The following is a 17,288-nucleotide window of genomic DNA, read 5'->3' on the forward strand; positions in this document are numbered from 1 at the left end:
TCCTGGGGAGAAAGGAGGAGGAGGATAGCATGGCAATAAGTGAGCAGAGGAGAAGGGAAAAGAAGGAAGAAAGGAAGCAGCAAGAAGAAGGGGAAAGGAGGAGATGAAGAAAGGTGTGGCAAATCCCCTCACTTATCGTCAGGATTCCATACCACTTTCACATTCAAATGCTTCTCTTGGCCTCTCTTCATCTTTTCTTTTCAGTTTGAATTAGGGGCCAGATATGGCAATAGATAAAGTATATAGCTACCTTCTGCAACAGATTATGGAAGGTATATATGCAAGTATGTTGTACTGAATCCAGGATAACAAAGCTAGAAACTATGGGTCAAACTCGCCCATAATGCATAAGCAGGTACAGCTCTCTTGACTTGTGCCCTTGTTGCCAAGAAGGCTAACGGCATTTTGGGCTATATAAGTAGGAGTACTGCCAGCAGATCAAGGGACGTGATCATTCCCCTCTATTCAGCATTGGTGAGGCCTCATCTGGAGTACTGTGTTCACTTTGGGGCCCCACACTACAAGAAGGATGTGGAAAAATTGAAGAGAGTCCAGCGGAGGGCAACCAAAATGGTTAGGGGACTGGAACACATGACTTATGAGGAGAGGCTGAGGGAGCTGGGATTGTTTAGCCTGCAGAAGAGAAGAATGAGGGGGGATTTGATAGCTGCTTTCAACTACCTGAAAGGGGGTTCCAAAGAGGATGGCTCTAGACTGTTCTCAATGGTAGCAGATGACAGAACGAGGAGTAATGGTCTCAAGTTGCAGTGGGGGGAGGTTTAGATTGGATATTAGGAAAAACTTTTTTACTAAGAGGGTGGTGAAGCACTGGAATGCGTTACCTAGGGACGTGGTGGAATCTCCTTCCTTAGAGGTGTTTAAGGTCAGGCTTGACAAAGCCCTAGCTGGGATGATGTAATTGGGGATGGGTCCCGCTTTGAGCAGGGGGTGGGACTAGATGACCTCCCGAGGTCCCTTCCAACCCGGATATTCTCTGATTCTAAGACTAGTGAGGCAACATTTCTTCACCATGATTCTATGATTTCACTCAAGGTACATCCACGTACGCTGCCAGTACATTGAGCTGTTTTTCCTTCACACACAAGATTTCCTTAACATGTTCTTGGATCTGTGCTGTCCTAAGAGAATGTTTTATGTCACTCTTTATTTTTATATCTGCATGCAAGCACTTGCCTTTAGAAATACTGGAGTAAAAACAGAACTTTGATAAATTTGATCAATATATCACCTGAGTTATGAAGGAGATGATGTCAGAAAGTTCAGGTGAACAGAAAATATATAGGCAAATATTGTATTTATGTATATTAAGCGTCTTTTGCTGTAATCACACATGCATACAGTTTGTCACCTGCAGAAGTGTTTGCAAGATCATGGCCTAAGGCCACTGACCTCGCAAAGGCTCTCAATTGGACTAATTGGGTCTGCTTATTCATATCCCTTTGCAGAAGCAGGGCCTAAATCACTTCAAATTTATCTTTCCAAGAGGTAGTTTATAAATCTCCAAGTCATTATTCTTCCCATAAAAGTACTACAACGGTAACAGCTCTGCAAGTGAATGTTCAGCTAAAGAAAGAAAAACTGTTTCCACTATTTCTAGCCTTATTAGCTTAGACTAAAACCTTATTTATTTAAATTTTATGTTTACAAACTCCAAATTTGAGGTCTTAAACTTTAAGGCCCATTTAAAGAGAATGATATAGTAGGATGTATTTAATTACAATTTCTGATAAACATTTGTTTACTAGATATTGTAAATACAAACAGAGATTACTTTAAATTTTGTATTAAAGGACACTCTTGAAGAGACCCCAGATACAAACTCTCTCCTCCCCCACCCCACACACAAAATTAAAACCATATCTTTAAAATGCATCTCTAGTATAAAAAAAGATTAACAGCCTCTGAAACAAGGCAGCAATTATCTAAAATTGTAAGGACAAATGAATGGCAGTTAATCTGAGAATTGCCTTTTTGCTGCCAATGGTTGGCAGTCTGTTACTAATGTATGTTGGGGTTGCCGAGACCCTGGGACAATGGGCAATTCTTATACATTCACATACACAATAACATCACAAAAGGGGGAGTAGCCACTCTGCAGCATGCTGCCCCTTCTCATTAGCTGGCAGAAGTCCCTCTGCAGGGACACATGCTCATTTGGGGATTTGTGGGGTTGAGGTGTCAGAGTGAATGGGGAGCCGTGAAGCAGCTGCTATCCGGAGCATGTTTCCTCGGAGTCTAGCACATCTACAAGAGGCCATCCAGCCGCAATATACTGTTGGCATGACCAGCCTTCATGACTTCTATCCCACCCTACTCAGGAAGAGGTAGTGCACAGCTGCAATGGGGAAGCTAATGACAGAACAGCTCCTGAGGGAGTCATGGTGCCAGGAAGGACTTACGGAACAGCTTAGAAGAAAAATCTGCTTTGAAGGAAAGATTGGGTTCCACAGGATTTTGATCAGATTTCATTGTGGATGTCTGGGCTCTACTGAGTTGCCAGGTTGCTCACTTAATGGGAGGTTGTGTGGCTCAATTTTTTTAGAAGATACAAAAAACAGATCTCGATTAGGATTCAGAGTTTCACGTGTTCAGATTCACCAGCAGGTCTGGTTTCAGTTACATCTTCTAAAAACTCGGGGAGCCCAAGTGAAAAAATGTAAAGGGCATCGATTGCAAAGATTGGTAACACACTTCCAATTCTGTGGCAGAAAGTGTCGAATACTCCACCAGTACCCTCAGTGCAGCCACAGCAAAGAGAGATGACAAAATGATTAAATAAGCCAGAAAAATTTAGACGACATATTTCACAAAATGTGAACATAAGCAAACATTTGCAATGGTGTTTCAATATTACACTAATTAAACCTTAGTTCTGACAGTTTGCAGACGCATTTTAATTTAATGTGACTCACACATGAATTCAACCTTTGCCATACACTAAAAGCAAAAAAAGTTACATGAAACAACCACACAATCTGTTCCTCCAAAGAAATGTCTGGGCTAGACGGTTGGCAATGAAACAGCGGATTGAATTTAGAGCTAAAGGGCAACACTGTGAAGGTGAACTCACAGCCTTCAACTCTCCGTTGACTAAAAGCTGCACATGTTGCTAAAATGATATGTGCTATCCCTGGGGCTAAGTTCACTGCCATCCACAAGAAAGCTGCTGGAAAAATATTTTAATCTTTAGAAAGCATTTATTTCTAGTGAACAGCACATTGATGCCCCTCGAGTGGTCCGAATTCATAAAGTTCAAGGTCACTTCCCTCCTCACAAATTAACCAATTTAGTTCCTTCTCCAAACAAAACTGAATCATTTTAATTTCATACATAGACACTCAAATAAATCACCCTGCCATCTGAGATTCTCTAGCACTTAGGGCAAATGCATTTGCTAGGACCAAAAAAGTTAACAACAGTGATACTTCATTTTCTCTATTACCCCCCAAAACCTCGGAATCTTCCTCTCTCAAGTTATTTATTCCACAGCAACACTGCTGCGGTCTCATTTCAAATGTTTAGTAAAACCCACATTCACCCAAGGTAATATTCCATGTCACTGGTATGACAGAAACATAAACTGACCTTCATGAGGTGTTGATTTATCCATTTTGTGAAGGTTTTCTTTTGTACTTTGTCCCGTTCATCTGGGGAAGGAAAAAGGAAAAAAAGAGTTTTCATTAAAATAACATAGCACTGCAAAAGGTTCCGCATGGCTGATTTTATTAATATTTATAAATAAACACTCCAGTAATGTTAGAACAGAGAAACAATCTTTGAGACAGATACATGAACTAATTTAAGTGGCACTATATATAACAGCAGTATTTTTGTGTACAAATGTTCTTACAATATCTCATTTTAATACAAAATATTTGGTTAGGCCAAGTCAAGTTAAAGCTTTTTGTATGCAAAATATCAGGTCTCCTCTACAGTAAAATCAGCATGTCTCCTTCTGTTCTTAGTAATATTATCAGGAAGATCACTCCCCAGAACAAAGACTTTGGCCTTCCCTTCTCAAGGTTCCACTAAAGGGATTGAGGTGCACTTAAGAGTCATGACCACTTGCGGTAGGTCCTGTAAAATCTAATTAATCATTAAACCATTTACCAACAGAAAGACCACTGAGTAGTTATTTGACAACAAAATACTTTTTGATCATGGGACCCTCCTGTTCCAATATGCAGGGGTGTGAGGCGCTTTCATTTAAAGGTTGTATAGTCTTGAATTCTTCCATCCCTAAATGCAGGCATGGATTTCACTACACTAGCATGATGCTCCAGCTGCCAGTACTTTCTTAGGTGGGAGCTGTTAGTATTAGCAGATTTCCCCAAAAGACTGAGGCAACAGGACAGAAGCAACAGAATATAACAGTAAGATTTTATCCCATCTACAGATGGAAAGCATGAACAGGCACTCCAAATGGTCACATTAAAGAATCAGGATCTTTCATTTTGGGCTACTGTCATAAATATAAAGGGAAGGGTAAACCCCTTTGAAATCCCTCCTGGCCAGGGGAAAGCTCCTCTCACCTGTAAAGGGTTAAGAAGCTAAAGGTAACCTCGCTGGCACCTGACCAAAATGACCAATGAGGAGACAAGATACTTTCAAAAGCTGGGAGGAGGGAGAGAAACAAAGGGTCTGTGTCTGTCTGTATGCTGCTCTTGCCAGGGACAGAACAGGAATGGAGGCTTAGAACTTTTAGTAAGTAATCTAGCTAGGTATGTGTTAGATTATGATTTCTTTAAATGGCTGAGAAAAGAATTGTGCTGAATAGAATAACTATTTCTGTCTGTGTATCTTTTTTGTAACTTAAGGTTTTGCCTAGAGGGGTTCTCTATGCTTTTGAATCTAATTACCCTGTAAGATATCTACCATCCTGATTTTACAGGGGGGATTTCTTTATTTCTATTTACTTCTATTTTTTTATTAAAAGTCTTCTTGTAAAAAACTGAATGCTTTTTCATTGTTCTCAGATCCAAGGGTTTGGGTCTGTGGTCACCTATGCAAATTGGTGAGGCTTTTTATCCAACATTTCCCAGGAAAGGGGGGGTGCAAGTGTTGGGAGGATTGTTCATTGTTCTTAAGATCCAAGGGTCTGGGTCTGTAGTCACCTAGGCAAATTGGTGAGGCTTTTTACCAAACCTTGTCCAGGAAGTGGGGTGCAAGGTTTTGGGAAGTATTTTGGGGGGAAGGACGCGTCCAAACAGCTTTTCCCCAGTAACCAGTATTAGTTTGGTGGTGGTAGCAGCCAGTCCAAGGACAATGGGGGGAATATTTTGTACCTTGGGGAAGTTTTGACCTAAGCTGGTAAAGATAAGCTTAGGAGGTTTTTTTCATGCAGGTCCCCACATCTGTACCCTAGAGTTCAGAGTGGGGGAGGAACCTTGACAGCTACAAAGGAAAAGAGGTATGTGGTTGGTGAGGGGGGTTCCTAAAAAGATAGATAGCAAAAACAAACTGTTCAAATCTCACTTTAATGTTTGCTCCCTTTCACATCACTGATCAGAACAGATTTCCTACATCTATGCACAAAGAGCAAGATAAGGTTTCCCACCTCAATCACTGACTTTACCGACCAATACAAAATAGAACTAAAATCCAAGCAGAAATCTAATATGAACTGCAGACTCAAACATACTGTGTAATCACTAGACAACACTATTCTGGCCTGAGCAGGCCTGCAAAATGGAGGCGGGTGCCAGGAGCCACTACCTCTTTTTTCAGCCGGTGAATAAGGTAAGGACACAGTTGTTACCCTTGTTATAACTTTTGGGCGGTGGCTTTCCTCTTGCAAAAGGTGGGTGAAGTAGTGAAGCTGACTTCTCATGCACCAATCACTGGAGCTGGCCTACCATGGGAGAGCAGGCTGCACAGAAGATATGCTCCAGCTGGACTTTCCCTTAGTGTAAATTGGCTCTACGCCATATCCTATTCAGAGCCTGACATGATCTGATTTTACCTTTGCTAGTGTAAATCTACACTGACTTCAACTGGCCATAAAACAATATGCAGAGCTGACTTAATTTTAATTACGTGATCTGAGATTTTAGATCATTGGCTTGATTTTCAAAGGAGCTGGGCACCTTTAGTTCCCATTGACATCAGTGGGATTTGTGGGTGCTCAGCAACTCTGAAAAGAAAGCCACATATTAATAAATAACAAGCATAACCAATGTATACACTTATGATGATCTGTATATTGTGCTTAGAAGGAAATAAAATGTATATGTACAGCAGGATCTCTCTCTTTTTACCCTAAAAATAATAAACTATAGAACTGAAAAACAAGGAATCAGATATGTTTAGTTTCACCACAGCTCAGACCTTGACTTGTAAATTATCACCTCAGTTATCTTCTAGTCTAGGGAAAGTGAATCCTGTCTGGAAATTAGGAGACCTGAATTCTACTTCTTACCGATAACGTGATTTTCAGAAAGTCATTTTCCTGTGTGTGCATCAGGGTCAGGTTATACCAGGAATCATAATACTTAGCCACCTTTATAAAGCATTTTGGGATCTTCACGTGAAAGGCGCTATGTACGTAGCAAATGTTCTTATTCATTACAGCAAATGCTGCTCATAATGTCTTGCCTAATGAGAGGGCCCACCCAGGAGTTGGGTGTCTTGGCAGTAATCGGGATGAAGAAATCCTTCTCCACATACCAAAGACTGTAGAGCTCTCCTGCAACCACTAGTCTAGCCTCAGAGCGAATGTATCCTTCACAGCCATAATGTGAGGTCAATGGCCAATAGATCTGTTCAGGGTGGATCCACAATAGATCTGTTCAGGGTGGATCCAGCCCCATCCACAATCCAACACAGCAGGGGGGGTCCCATGAAGCAGGAGCTTCATGGTGGACAGGAATGCATACCACCTGTGCAAGCTTCAGAGATTCTCTCCCTTGAGCCCCCTGTACAATGGAACTGCCGCTTATTCACTGATTTGGGACCATTCATAGTGTGTTTGAGGGTGTGAAGCAGAGAGGCCGATATCAGAGCACGGTTTGTTCCTCAGCCACTGTCATGACCAAGAGGGCTAATGAGAGTCTTTATGATTCTGACAGTCTAAGGCACCAGAACTGACATATAAGCACTTAACATCTGAAAACAAAGCATTCCACTTGGACAACAGCAACCCAGAGAATGAAACATTCTGAGTGTTGAAACAGACACTGTTAAATGTAGGTGATTATGGTGGGGATTGAAATGTAATGTGGATATATGGTATATAGGTAAAGTTCATACAAAGCTCTCAAGCTTTCCAGACCCTGATGTGCACACAACACGGGCCCCCAAGATGTGTGACGAAAGTAAGGGGCACAACACACAGTATTTGAGGGAAAAACCTTGGCAAATTAATTGGTCTCTTTCCCACATATAAAGTTTTTTTATAACCTTCATTTAGCGACTCAGCATTCCTGGTGTCAGTAATTTACCATAATAAGCAAGAAGCCCTGGTTTGGTAAATGTAGAGTATAAAAAACTGCATGACTCAGAAATGATACAAAATCAGAAATATTAACAGTTTTAACTATTTTGTTATGGATAGCTATTTAAAATTAACATGAATTGTCCAGATTACACGATTTAATATTCCAGCTCCCAGGTTAAAGACGTGTCTTTGTTTTGGTTTGCATGAACCAGTTATGACTACAACAAAAGTTTGTATTTTAGGACAATGCTACCATCACAACAATATGACAAAAAAAAGTACTTTGTTCCTTGTTACAATCTGTACTGCCTGTTAATTTTAAGTCTATTTTAAATATTAAAACATGTAAAAGACTGCTGCCTATAATATATACTCCTTAGGAAACTGTTTAATTAAGGGACAATTTTGTGTACCAATGCATTGTCAATTCAGCTATGATGAACACAAAAATGTGCTGTGATAGAAAACTGTCAGCTGTTAAAGACATGAAAAAGATAGAGGCAAACAACTGTAATTTAGCTTTGGTAAAGGCCAACCTCTTCAGAAATGCATTTAACTTACCTGATCTCAAAACAAAACATAGCAAACTAGGCATACTGTATGCAATGATTAAAGACTATGACAACTTTAAACACTGTGGTACAAATATAAAATTCAGAAATGAAATTAAACCTGCTGTATGAAAGTCTCTAAAGAGTGATAGCACTTGCTCTTCCATGATTTCTGATAAATTTTGCAGAGTGTAACAGCTCTGCTATGCTACCTAATGCAGGTCTTATAACTTTCCTTTCCAAAGCAAACATAGTACTATAAGTCTGGAAAATGCAAACCATCATATATACTGTACTACTAACCCATACAGCACATTAGTTCCAACAGTTTTGTATTCCATTCCTCCCCATGTTTAAAGAGCTGTCCCATCATTCTTTAGGAAAACTTGCAGATAAGTTCCTGAAACTTCACTTTCAAACGTCAAAGGGTTTCTGTATTTTCTTTGCAGGAAAGAGAAGTCAGAGCGACGACTGAAGCTACTCCTGGCAGACGGAAACATAGCAACTCCCCTTTTTTAAACAAACATAGCAAACATCCGTCCTGACTGCTGTTAGAGCAGGCAGAATACTAGCCCTATGAATTTCATTCATAAGAAAATTAAATATATTACATTAAATATATTTTTCTTATTTTAACTTTAAATTTGTAATTACAAATGAGAGTTCAGTTTGCAAGCTCTTCAAAGCAGGGTCTGTGTCTTCCTGTACATATGAACAGTACCTAGCCACTTGTGGAAACTACCATAATATAGATAAATAAATAATAATTCATTAAATTAAACTGAGTTTCTACAAATTCATCAGTTCTAGTGGACAGACTTTTCCGTGTCCCCCCAATAACCAGGCATATAGATCCACAGCACCGGATGAGTTTCTATGCCTGAAAGGCTCCTCAGTTTCTCTCTCCACAAATTCCAGGAAAAATTTCTATAGAATGATCCATCCAACATCCACCTTAACTAACCCAAGCTACAATATACTAGCATTTTGCATAGATTTCACATCAGGAGATCTGTAAAAACCACAGATTTTGCAGTTAAGATGCATCTGATCATCAGATCCACTAATCAATGCAGATAAACTCAAAGGGCCAGATCCCTTAGTTTGTTCATAAACAAACTAGGGAAATAGAACCTAGATGGAGCTACAATAAGGAGGGTGCAAAACTGGTTGGAAAAGCATTCTGAGAGAGTAGTTATCAGTGGTTCTCAGTCAAGCTGGAAGGGCATATGAAGTGGGGTCCTGCAGGGATCAGTTCTGGGTCTGGTTCTGTTCAATACCTTCATCAATGATTTAGATAATGGCACAGAGAGTACACTTAAAAAGTTTGCAGATGATACCAAGCTGGAAAGGGTTGCAAGTGCTTTGGAGGATAGGACTCAAATTCAAAATGATCTGGACAAACTGGAGAAATGGTCTGAAGTAAACAGGATGAAATTCAATGAGGACAAATGCAAAGTACTCCACTTAGGAAGGAACAATTAGTTGCACACATACAAAATGGGAAATGACTGCCTAGGAAGGCGTACTGCAGAAAGGGATGTGGGGGTCATAGTGGATCACAAGCTAAATATGAGTCAACTGTGTAACACTGTTGCAAAAAAAGTAAACATCATTCTGGGGTGTATTAGCCGGAGTGTTGTAAGCCAGACACAAGAAGTAATTCTTCTGCTCTATTCCACTCTCATAAGGGTTCAGCTCAAGTATTGTGTCCACTTCTGGGCACCACATTTCAGGAAAGATGTGGACAAACTGGAGTAAGTCCAGAGAAGAGCAACAAAAATGATTAAAGGTCTAGAAAACATGATCTATAAAGGAAGATTGAAAAATGTGGGTTTGTTTAGTCTGGAGAAGAGAAGGTTGAGAGGGGACATGATAACAGTTTTCGAGTACATAAAAAATTGTTCTGAGGAGGAGGGAGAAAAATTGTTCTCATTAACCTCTGAGGACAGGACAAGAAGCAGTGGGCTTAAATTGCAGCAAGGGCAGTTTAGGTTGGACATTAGGAAAAATATCCAGTCAGGGTGGTTAACCACTGGAATAAATAGCCTAGGGAGGTTGTGGAATCTCCATCATTGGAGATTTTTAAGAGCATGTTAGTCAAATATCTGTCAGAGATGGTCTAGAGAATACTTAGTCCTGCCATGAGTGCAGGGGACTGGACTAGATGACCTCTCGAAATCTTTCCCAATCCTATGATTCTATGACTCTATCCCCAGGTACACCAGTGCAGCTTTCTGCCATCTCTCTGCTCCATTCCAACTGTCACGGGAGTGGCCTAGAACTTAAACAGCCACTGCTGAAAGTTAGAACAACTTCCCAAGAAGCTATCCCACAAGCAAGGATCACCCCCACCTGACACTTCCCAGAATATCCCTGATGCCAGCATAGGGAGAAACAGCTGAGGATTCCACTATGTGTTAAGACAAGGCAGTAGTGTAAAGGGCTTACCAGAAATCAAGTATCTGACCCTAAATTAATATTCTGTATGAGAAACACGGTGGGAGAGCTGCAGAACTGAACTAATTGGCAAGGCATAAAATATCACAGCACTCTGTACTCTTTCCCAGTCACATCCAAGAATGCATCCACAATGAGACCCATAGGGTCTGCTATAGAAAAAGACCAAATTTCCCTCTCAGAGGAAGATTCTGAGTTAATCCAGGAGGTAGCTTTTCTTAAGATATAACATATTCAGCATGCCGGGCCAAGCTTTCTGGCAGGCTGTGATAATTTATCCACCGAGCTTTCAATGATAGGCCAAATAACAAACTGACCCAGAATCTGAGGCAACCTGGACAACAGCTTGAAAGAGTTGGACAGAGGGTTTGTGAACCAGGTCTGATCAGGGTAAATAAGTATGATCAGTCTTAGATTTTCTAGAGACTTTGTAATTAGGAAGTGAGGAAGGCATAGCTAAAAAGTGCCCCTAATCTCTATTTTTCAACACTGACTAAAGACTTTCTCTACCTCTTTCTTCATTCTACTGATGAAGAGAGATTGAAAGTCAGTGTACCCCCACCAGTCACAGATCTGCAAACAAAACCCAATCACTTCCGGGACAACCATTCTGCTGCTGTACGGATTTCTTCTCACCTGTAAGAATGCTCAGATTGAGAACAGGAGCTTCTGCATTCATCCAAGTGATGTAAAGAGCTCTGATTCCCCTTTCTCCCTTACTTGTGTATGACATCACCCATTTTTTCTGCATATACAACCTTAATTTCTAATTACATATATATACACATAGATACACAAAAATATTAAAAGAACATTATTAAAGTTGCAAATTCAAGCACTCAGAAGCTAGGAAATTCCAGAATTAACATTGCCTGTGCAAGGGGCATAGGACCCCCTGCCTCATTCAGGGCTCTGCTCTGAAGACAGAATTATTAATTTCCGCATAGATTTTTCTAGGGTGCTCATCACTGTAGTATCTGAATGCTTCACAAACATTGATTTATCTTCACAACACTCCTGAGTGGTGAGGAGGTATTGTTACCCAGTTTTACAGGTAGGGAGCTAAAGTACAAAGAGATTACAGTCAAAAGTATCCACTCTTTTGGGGTGCCCAATTTGAGATACCTACCACCTGATATTTCTGAATATTTCTCATTATTTATCAATTTATACTTTCAAAGCACAGCTCTCATTGACTTCAACAGCAGCTGTGAATGCTCAGCAGTTCTTCAAATCAGACCTCAGAGTATCAACCTGGGCACCAGAAAATGAGGAACACAAAATTAGTGACCACCTGTGAAAAGTTTGGTTTAAGTGATTTGATTAGCATTACTCAGGAACTCCATGGCAGAACCGGGGTAGAATCCAATTCTCCATAGCAGCATTCAATGGCCTTAACCTTGATGTATTAGAGGATGGTCCTGTTTGGTGCCACCAGACTTGGAGACCTCTTTGACCACAATCGGAGGGACTAGGTGGACCCTGTTGCGTTTGACCAATGCATGGGGCTGCCTATCCTGCATGTCACCTGTCATGTGCTCCAGGAGGTGAGGGCAGCCTTGCTTCTTACTTCTCTTGCCTTCCATGAGTGAGTCCTGTTGGACGAGGCTCCTCACCCACCCCCATCCTTGGAGCTCATAATCTGGCACTTGCCTGAGTTGGCTGAGCGACATCCATCCAGTCTGCCTCCAAAATGACCCTAGAGAGCATCTGTATATTTGTGCTTCATACCATCCACTTCCTTGCCATTGTTCCTTCCCCAACACTAAGTGGCAGGACCTCCTGTCACCTAAAGAGGGTGAGGAACCCCTGTGGGCTAGTCTGTACTCCATCCTGGTTCCACAACCTGCCAGGGATATTAGTTGGTGGCTCCTCCATGGAGCAGTGAGCATGAGTATGTACCTGGCGTGGTTCATAAACTCCCATGATACCTGTCCCTTCTGCAGTGAGAAATAGACCCTGGTACACATCTACATAGGGTGCATCAGATTGCAGCCCCTCTTCCCTTCCTCCGGAACCTCTTACTGAGATTCTGGCTGCACTTCTCCCCCATGTCCTCATTTATGCACACCCCATCCATGGCCCCCAGGAAGTCATAGGACTGCCTCATCAACTTCCTCCTGGTGCTGGCCAAGATGGCCATCCATCATACCAGGAAGAGGAAGCTGGATGGGACTGATCAGATAAGTTATAGAGAACTGTGGGGCCTAGTTCTGGTCCCTTATCTGATCACGTCTCAGTCTCTTTGCCCAGTAAGTCCCTGTTCTTCCCCTGCACACCAACTCCTTGGTCAGATCTGTCTCCCCACGATCCTGCCTCCATTTCCCCCCGCCCCAATGGTTTCTAGTCCTTGTATCCTGGTCCTGCCAGTCCCCCCGCATTTTCTCATGACTTCCCAGCCCCAGGCTCTTTGCCCAACCAGTCCCAGCATCACTTTCTCCCCCCCCCCCCCCCCCCCACCAACTGCCTTCTTCCCGTCCAACAGTTCCAAGTTTTGCAGGACTGTCCTGCTTTGTCCCACAAAACCCCCATCCTGGTTGAAGTGGCTCCTGTCCTGAAGGGCTGGGCTTGGCTCCCCGTTCTGGGCATTGGTTCTCAGTGCCATTCAGGATTGATCCAAGCCCCTGGGTGGAGGGCATGCCAAATCGGAAGGAGTGGCATTGCGACCCTATGCGCCAGTTAAAGTTTGACCAGTTAAAGTTAGGGATATTTATAAGCTACTGAACACAGGGTTTTATGTTGGGAAACCTTAATAGGTGGCACTACTATCCCTGCCTATTATCCCTTGCTGAGTACTCTCAATTCTAGGATGAGTTTTATTATGTACAGTCTTTCTACATGCCTTGTATGTCAACTCCTTGGACTGGAAATTTACCACCTATCTGAAACAGTGATTCAATTGAACTTACCATAGTTATGAAGTCCTGGAATCACATTCGTTCCCATCTGCTATTCTAAACTGGACAAACTTGAATCAAATTAAAACTCAAACACCCACTGAATGGTAAATAAATACATATCTGTGCAATGCAGCTTTGAGATATTATCTGTTATTCTAATTCACATATGGACCAAATCCTGTATATTTTTGCAACAATCAAAATCCATATTGTATACTTGCTCACTAGTAAAATCTGAAATAAACTGGGATTCACACACCTAACAAACTATCAGTGCCCTGGAAATTTTGTGGGAAAAGCTCAAAACTATTTTCTGAAAATAAATTACGGGTCTGATGTGGTGATCCCTGCACATCCAATGCCCTCATCAAAACTGAAAGAAGCATTGCGCATGTAAGGGCTGCAGGACTGTGCCCTATGTAGGTAGGATTAACATTTGCTATACGGAATGAAGTATTTTTAGAGAGAAGTGTTATAGGAAAACACAGAACCACATGACACTTTCAAATTAGTTTTTCTCTTTAAAGAAAATAAGCCTCTATAAAATATTCAACAGCTTAGTCATTCAAAAGTAATAAACAAGTCTATACAAATGCAATGTTTGTCAGGAAAGACTGGATTCTCCTCTAAAGAACATCAGCAGCCAGTTCCTTTTGTTATGTTCCAAAAAACAACATGTAATTATCCAATCTGACAGTCCAGTTTTCTATTCTGTGACGGGTTCTTCAAACACGGGTGTATTCTATATATATATATATACACACACTATAAACTCTGCTGTTCTTGCAGTACAAGAGGAGGTCTTGGAACTTCAAAAACAAACAACCTTGTGAATTTCAACTCGATAAAGTGGGAGGTGGGGGGAGGAAAACAGGTGAAAGAGAAAAATGTGGTAGGAAATAAAATCACATTTTTCTCTTTCACCTGTTTTCCTCCCCCCACCTCCCACTTTATCGAGTTGAAATTCACAAGGTTGTTTGTTTTTTCCTTATGTTCCAACATTGTTAGCACAGCACAGAGTGAAGACTGCACCTCATTACTTCTTTTTTACAAGGACTGAATGGAGGAGAAAGACTTGGATTAACTGGAGAAGGCTGTTGGGAAGAAGGTCTCATTTGCCAAACAGAAAATTAGCAGAATATGGAGTAATGTCTTTGCATTAGAGGCAGACTGGAAGGAATAAATTTTGGAAAATGAAGAGGAAAAAATAGGGCAAGGAGGAAGGTGATGGTGTGGATGTGAGGGACAGAGGCTAAGTGAAGTGTCAGAGATGACAACAAGATGATGAGTTTATGTGATGGGAAGAACTTTAATGTTGAGGGTATGTATATTGATTTTGAAGAGAGATGAGACCTCCAGGAGGAACTATCCGAAAGTCATGGAGAGATGTAGGACTAAACACAGCCCATGAAGGCAAAGGGGCTGCCTTACTAAGCACAGATGTGCATGCAAAAATGAATGCTAATAACTAGCAGGCAGAATATGAAAATGTACCACCTGATTTAGGTACATTTCTTAATAAAGAAAGGTGATCTAACTTACATTTTAAATTTATATATCAGTTAGATAAACCTCCTCCATTACACTTCCCCTCACCCTTTCTCGATTGCCATTTCTTCCTCTTTTATGTCTAGTTTAAATTCTTTGGGGCAGGGACCTGGCCTTTTTATTTTTCTGCGAAGTGCAATACACACCCGTAGTATTGTGTCAATAACTATACCGGAACACAAATAGAAATGGACCCTTTCAGAGAAAGAAAGAAAGAAGTGTCACAAATTGTTTCTCTCAGTAGGCCAGTTGGAAAACAGCCTCAAGCTACTCAAAACGTCTAAAACGGCAGTGAATGTAATAACATAAAGGAAATGTATGCAACATATGAAGACCTCCCATCAAAACCTGGGAAGACTAATGGAACTGTTCTCAAACCAGAAATATACACCCTTTATATATAAATGTTAGGAGAATTTCTTACATTGCAGTCTTGAACCTCTTGACTTCTCTTCTTTTCAAGTACCACAGCCAACAGCTACCACCATAAATGGGGCATATTTGGCAATTGCCAAGATCTGGCATGTACCCTCCCAGAAGAGGCATCTTAGCCATTTATTGTCTCTAAATACTGAAGTATGCATTGATTCTTCATTGCTGTGTTAAAGGGTGGCTCCCAGTGCATTCTTGTGTAGTTAGATGCGCTGCCACATCTCACTGGACTTCATTTTATGTGTAACCATGATCATATATACCCAAAATTGTGTGAGAGGAAGTATCTGAAAATTACTTTTAGAAGAAAATTATTCTCATGAATCTATGTGTTACCTGATAGACTCCTGTCTTTTATTAGTGAATCTAAACAAATTCTACAGCTTTATACTACTGAGTAACACAGTACAGGTACTGGAGATGATTCAACTTTACTGCCTTCCTGGGGTTTGCTTTCATTGTTAGCTTCAAAAGCAACAGAACACAAACCTCCACGCAAGTTTTTCTTGAGTTTGCCTGTTCCTCAGATTGTTCCTTGAAAGATCTTACTGTCCCTCTTCCCTAGTTCCCTCTGAGCCAGAGAAACCATCAAAACTGTATATACTATAGGGTGAAAGCTAACAAACACATGGGGTACATCTACACTGGGATGGGGTCAGCTAATTCAGGCTTACAGGGCTCAGGCTGCAGGGCTAAAACTTGCAGTGTAGAAGTTCGGGCTTGGGCTGGAGCCCAGACTCTGGGAGCCTCCTCCATCGTGGGGTCCCAGAGCTCGGGCTTCAGCTTGAGCCCAAATGTCTAAACAGCAATTTTACAGGCCAGCTGCCTGAGCCCTGCAAGCCCCTGTCAGCTGACCTCAGCCAGCTTTGGGAGTTTAATTGTTGTGTAGATGTACCCATGAGTTCTGGCTCTAGGGATGAGTCTGCAGAAAAGCTCTGCATCTGTATCCTAAAAACTGACACTCTGTTACACTATACTTATGTAAAACTGTATAGTTAACCATCTGTGGTTGAAGAAGAACTTTATTAAGTTAATTAGAAATGACAATTCCTTATTTGTTCCAGGAATTAAAGGTAATGTCATACAGGACCAATTTTGAGCTCATTAAAGTGAATGGCAAAACTCCCATTGACCTCTAAGGGACTTGGATTTGGCCTCTACTACAAAAACCCAATGGATATTCATGATTACAAAAAATTCTTCAAATAACATATTTCTATAGCCTCTCTGCCATTCATAGATTATTGTGCTATGTTTGCATTCTCTAAACCATATTATTTTTATGAAAGTATATCTAGCTATGACCATTTAAATATTTTTAAAAATCCATATCCCTTTTCCTTAGCATAATGACTGGTTTCATTTGCTGTTAGAAGGTGTATTGAACTGAAAAATGTTAGGGAGAGAGATTTGCTGTAACTTGCAATCCACACAGTAGAACTCCTATACATGATTTTAAAAGCAGAGTAGGGAAAGAAAACCTGGTCTAGAGAATCTCCAGAACAAAAACATCCAGCCAATGGCTCGGGTACAAGTATGGGACCTGATAGACATGGGTTTAATTCCTTACTCCACCACAGACTTCCTGTGTGACCCTGGACAAGTCACTCTCTTTGTGCCTCAGTTCCCCATGTGCAAAATAGGAAAACAATTTGTCCCCACCTCACATGGAGTGTTGTGAAGATCAATACAATAAAGACTCTGAGGTACTCATATTTTATAAGAATATAAGAGCTGCCATACTTACCACATCATGGTCCATCTGGCCTAATATCCTGTCTCCGACAGTGGCCCATACCAGAACTTCAGGTGGAGTGTACAGTACAGGGTAATTATGGAATGACCCAACTTTGCCTTCCACTCCTGGCTTCGGGTGGTCAAAAGTTATCGTGTTTCTCCAACCATGGGGACATGTCCCAGACCATCTTAGCTAATAGCCAT

General features: G+C 41.1%; 1 protein-coding gene across 26 annotated transcripts in view; it reads right to left on the reverse strand.

Moving 5' to 3' along the window:
• DST (dystonin) overlaps positions 1–17,288 on the reverse strand; it is a 470,941-nt gene that overhangs the window by 293,040 nt on the left and 160,613 nt on the right. For all 26 annotated transcript variants that reach the window (XM_073336274.1, XM_073336294.1, XM_073336272.1 and 23 more), the window contains one exon: positions 3,607–3,668. In XM_073336274.1, coding sequence (XP_073192375.1) covers positions 3,607–3,668 — 62 coding nt within the window. The remainder of the gene's footprint in view (positions 1–3,606; positions 3,669–17,288) is intronic.

This window comes from Lepidochelys kempii, chromosome 3, assembly GCF_965140265.1.
Source record: "Lepidochelys kempii isolate rLepKem1 chromosome 3, rLepKem1.hap2, whole genome shotgun sequence".
NCBI lineage: Eukaryota > Metazoa > Chordata > Testudines > Cheloniidae > Lepidochelys > Lepidochelys kempii.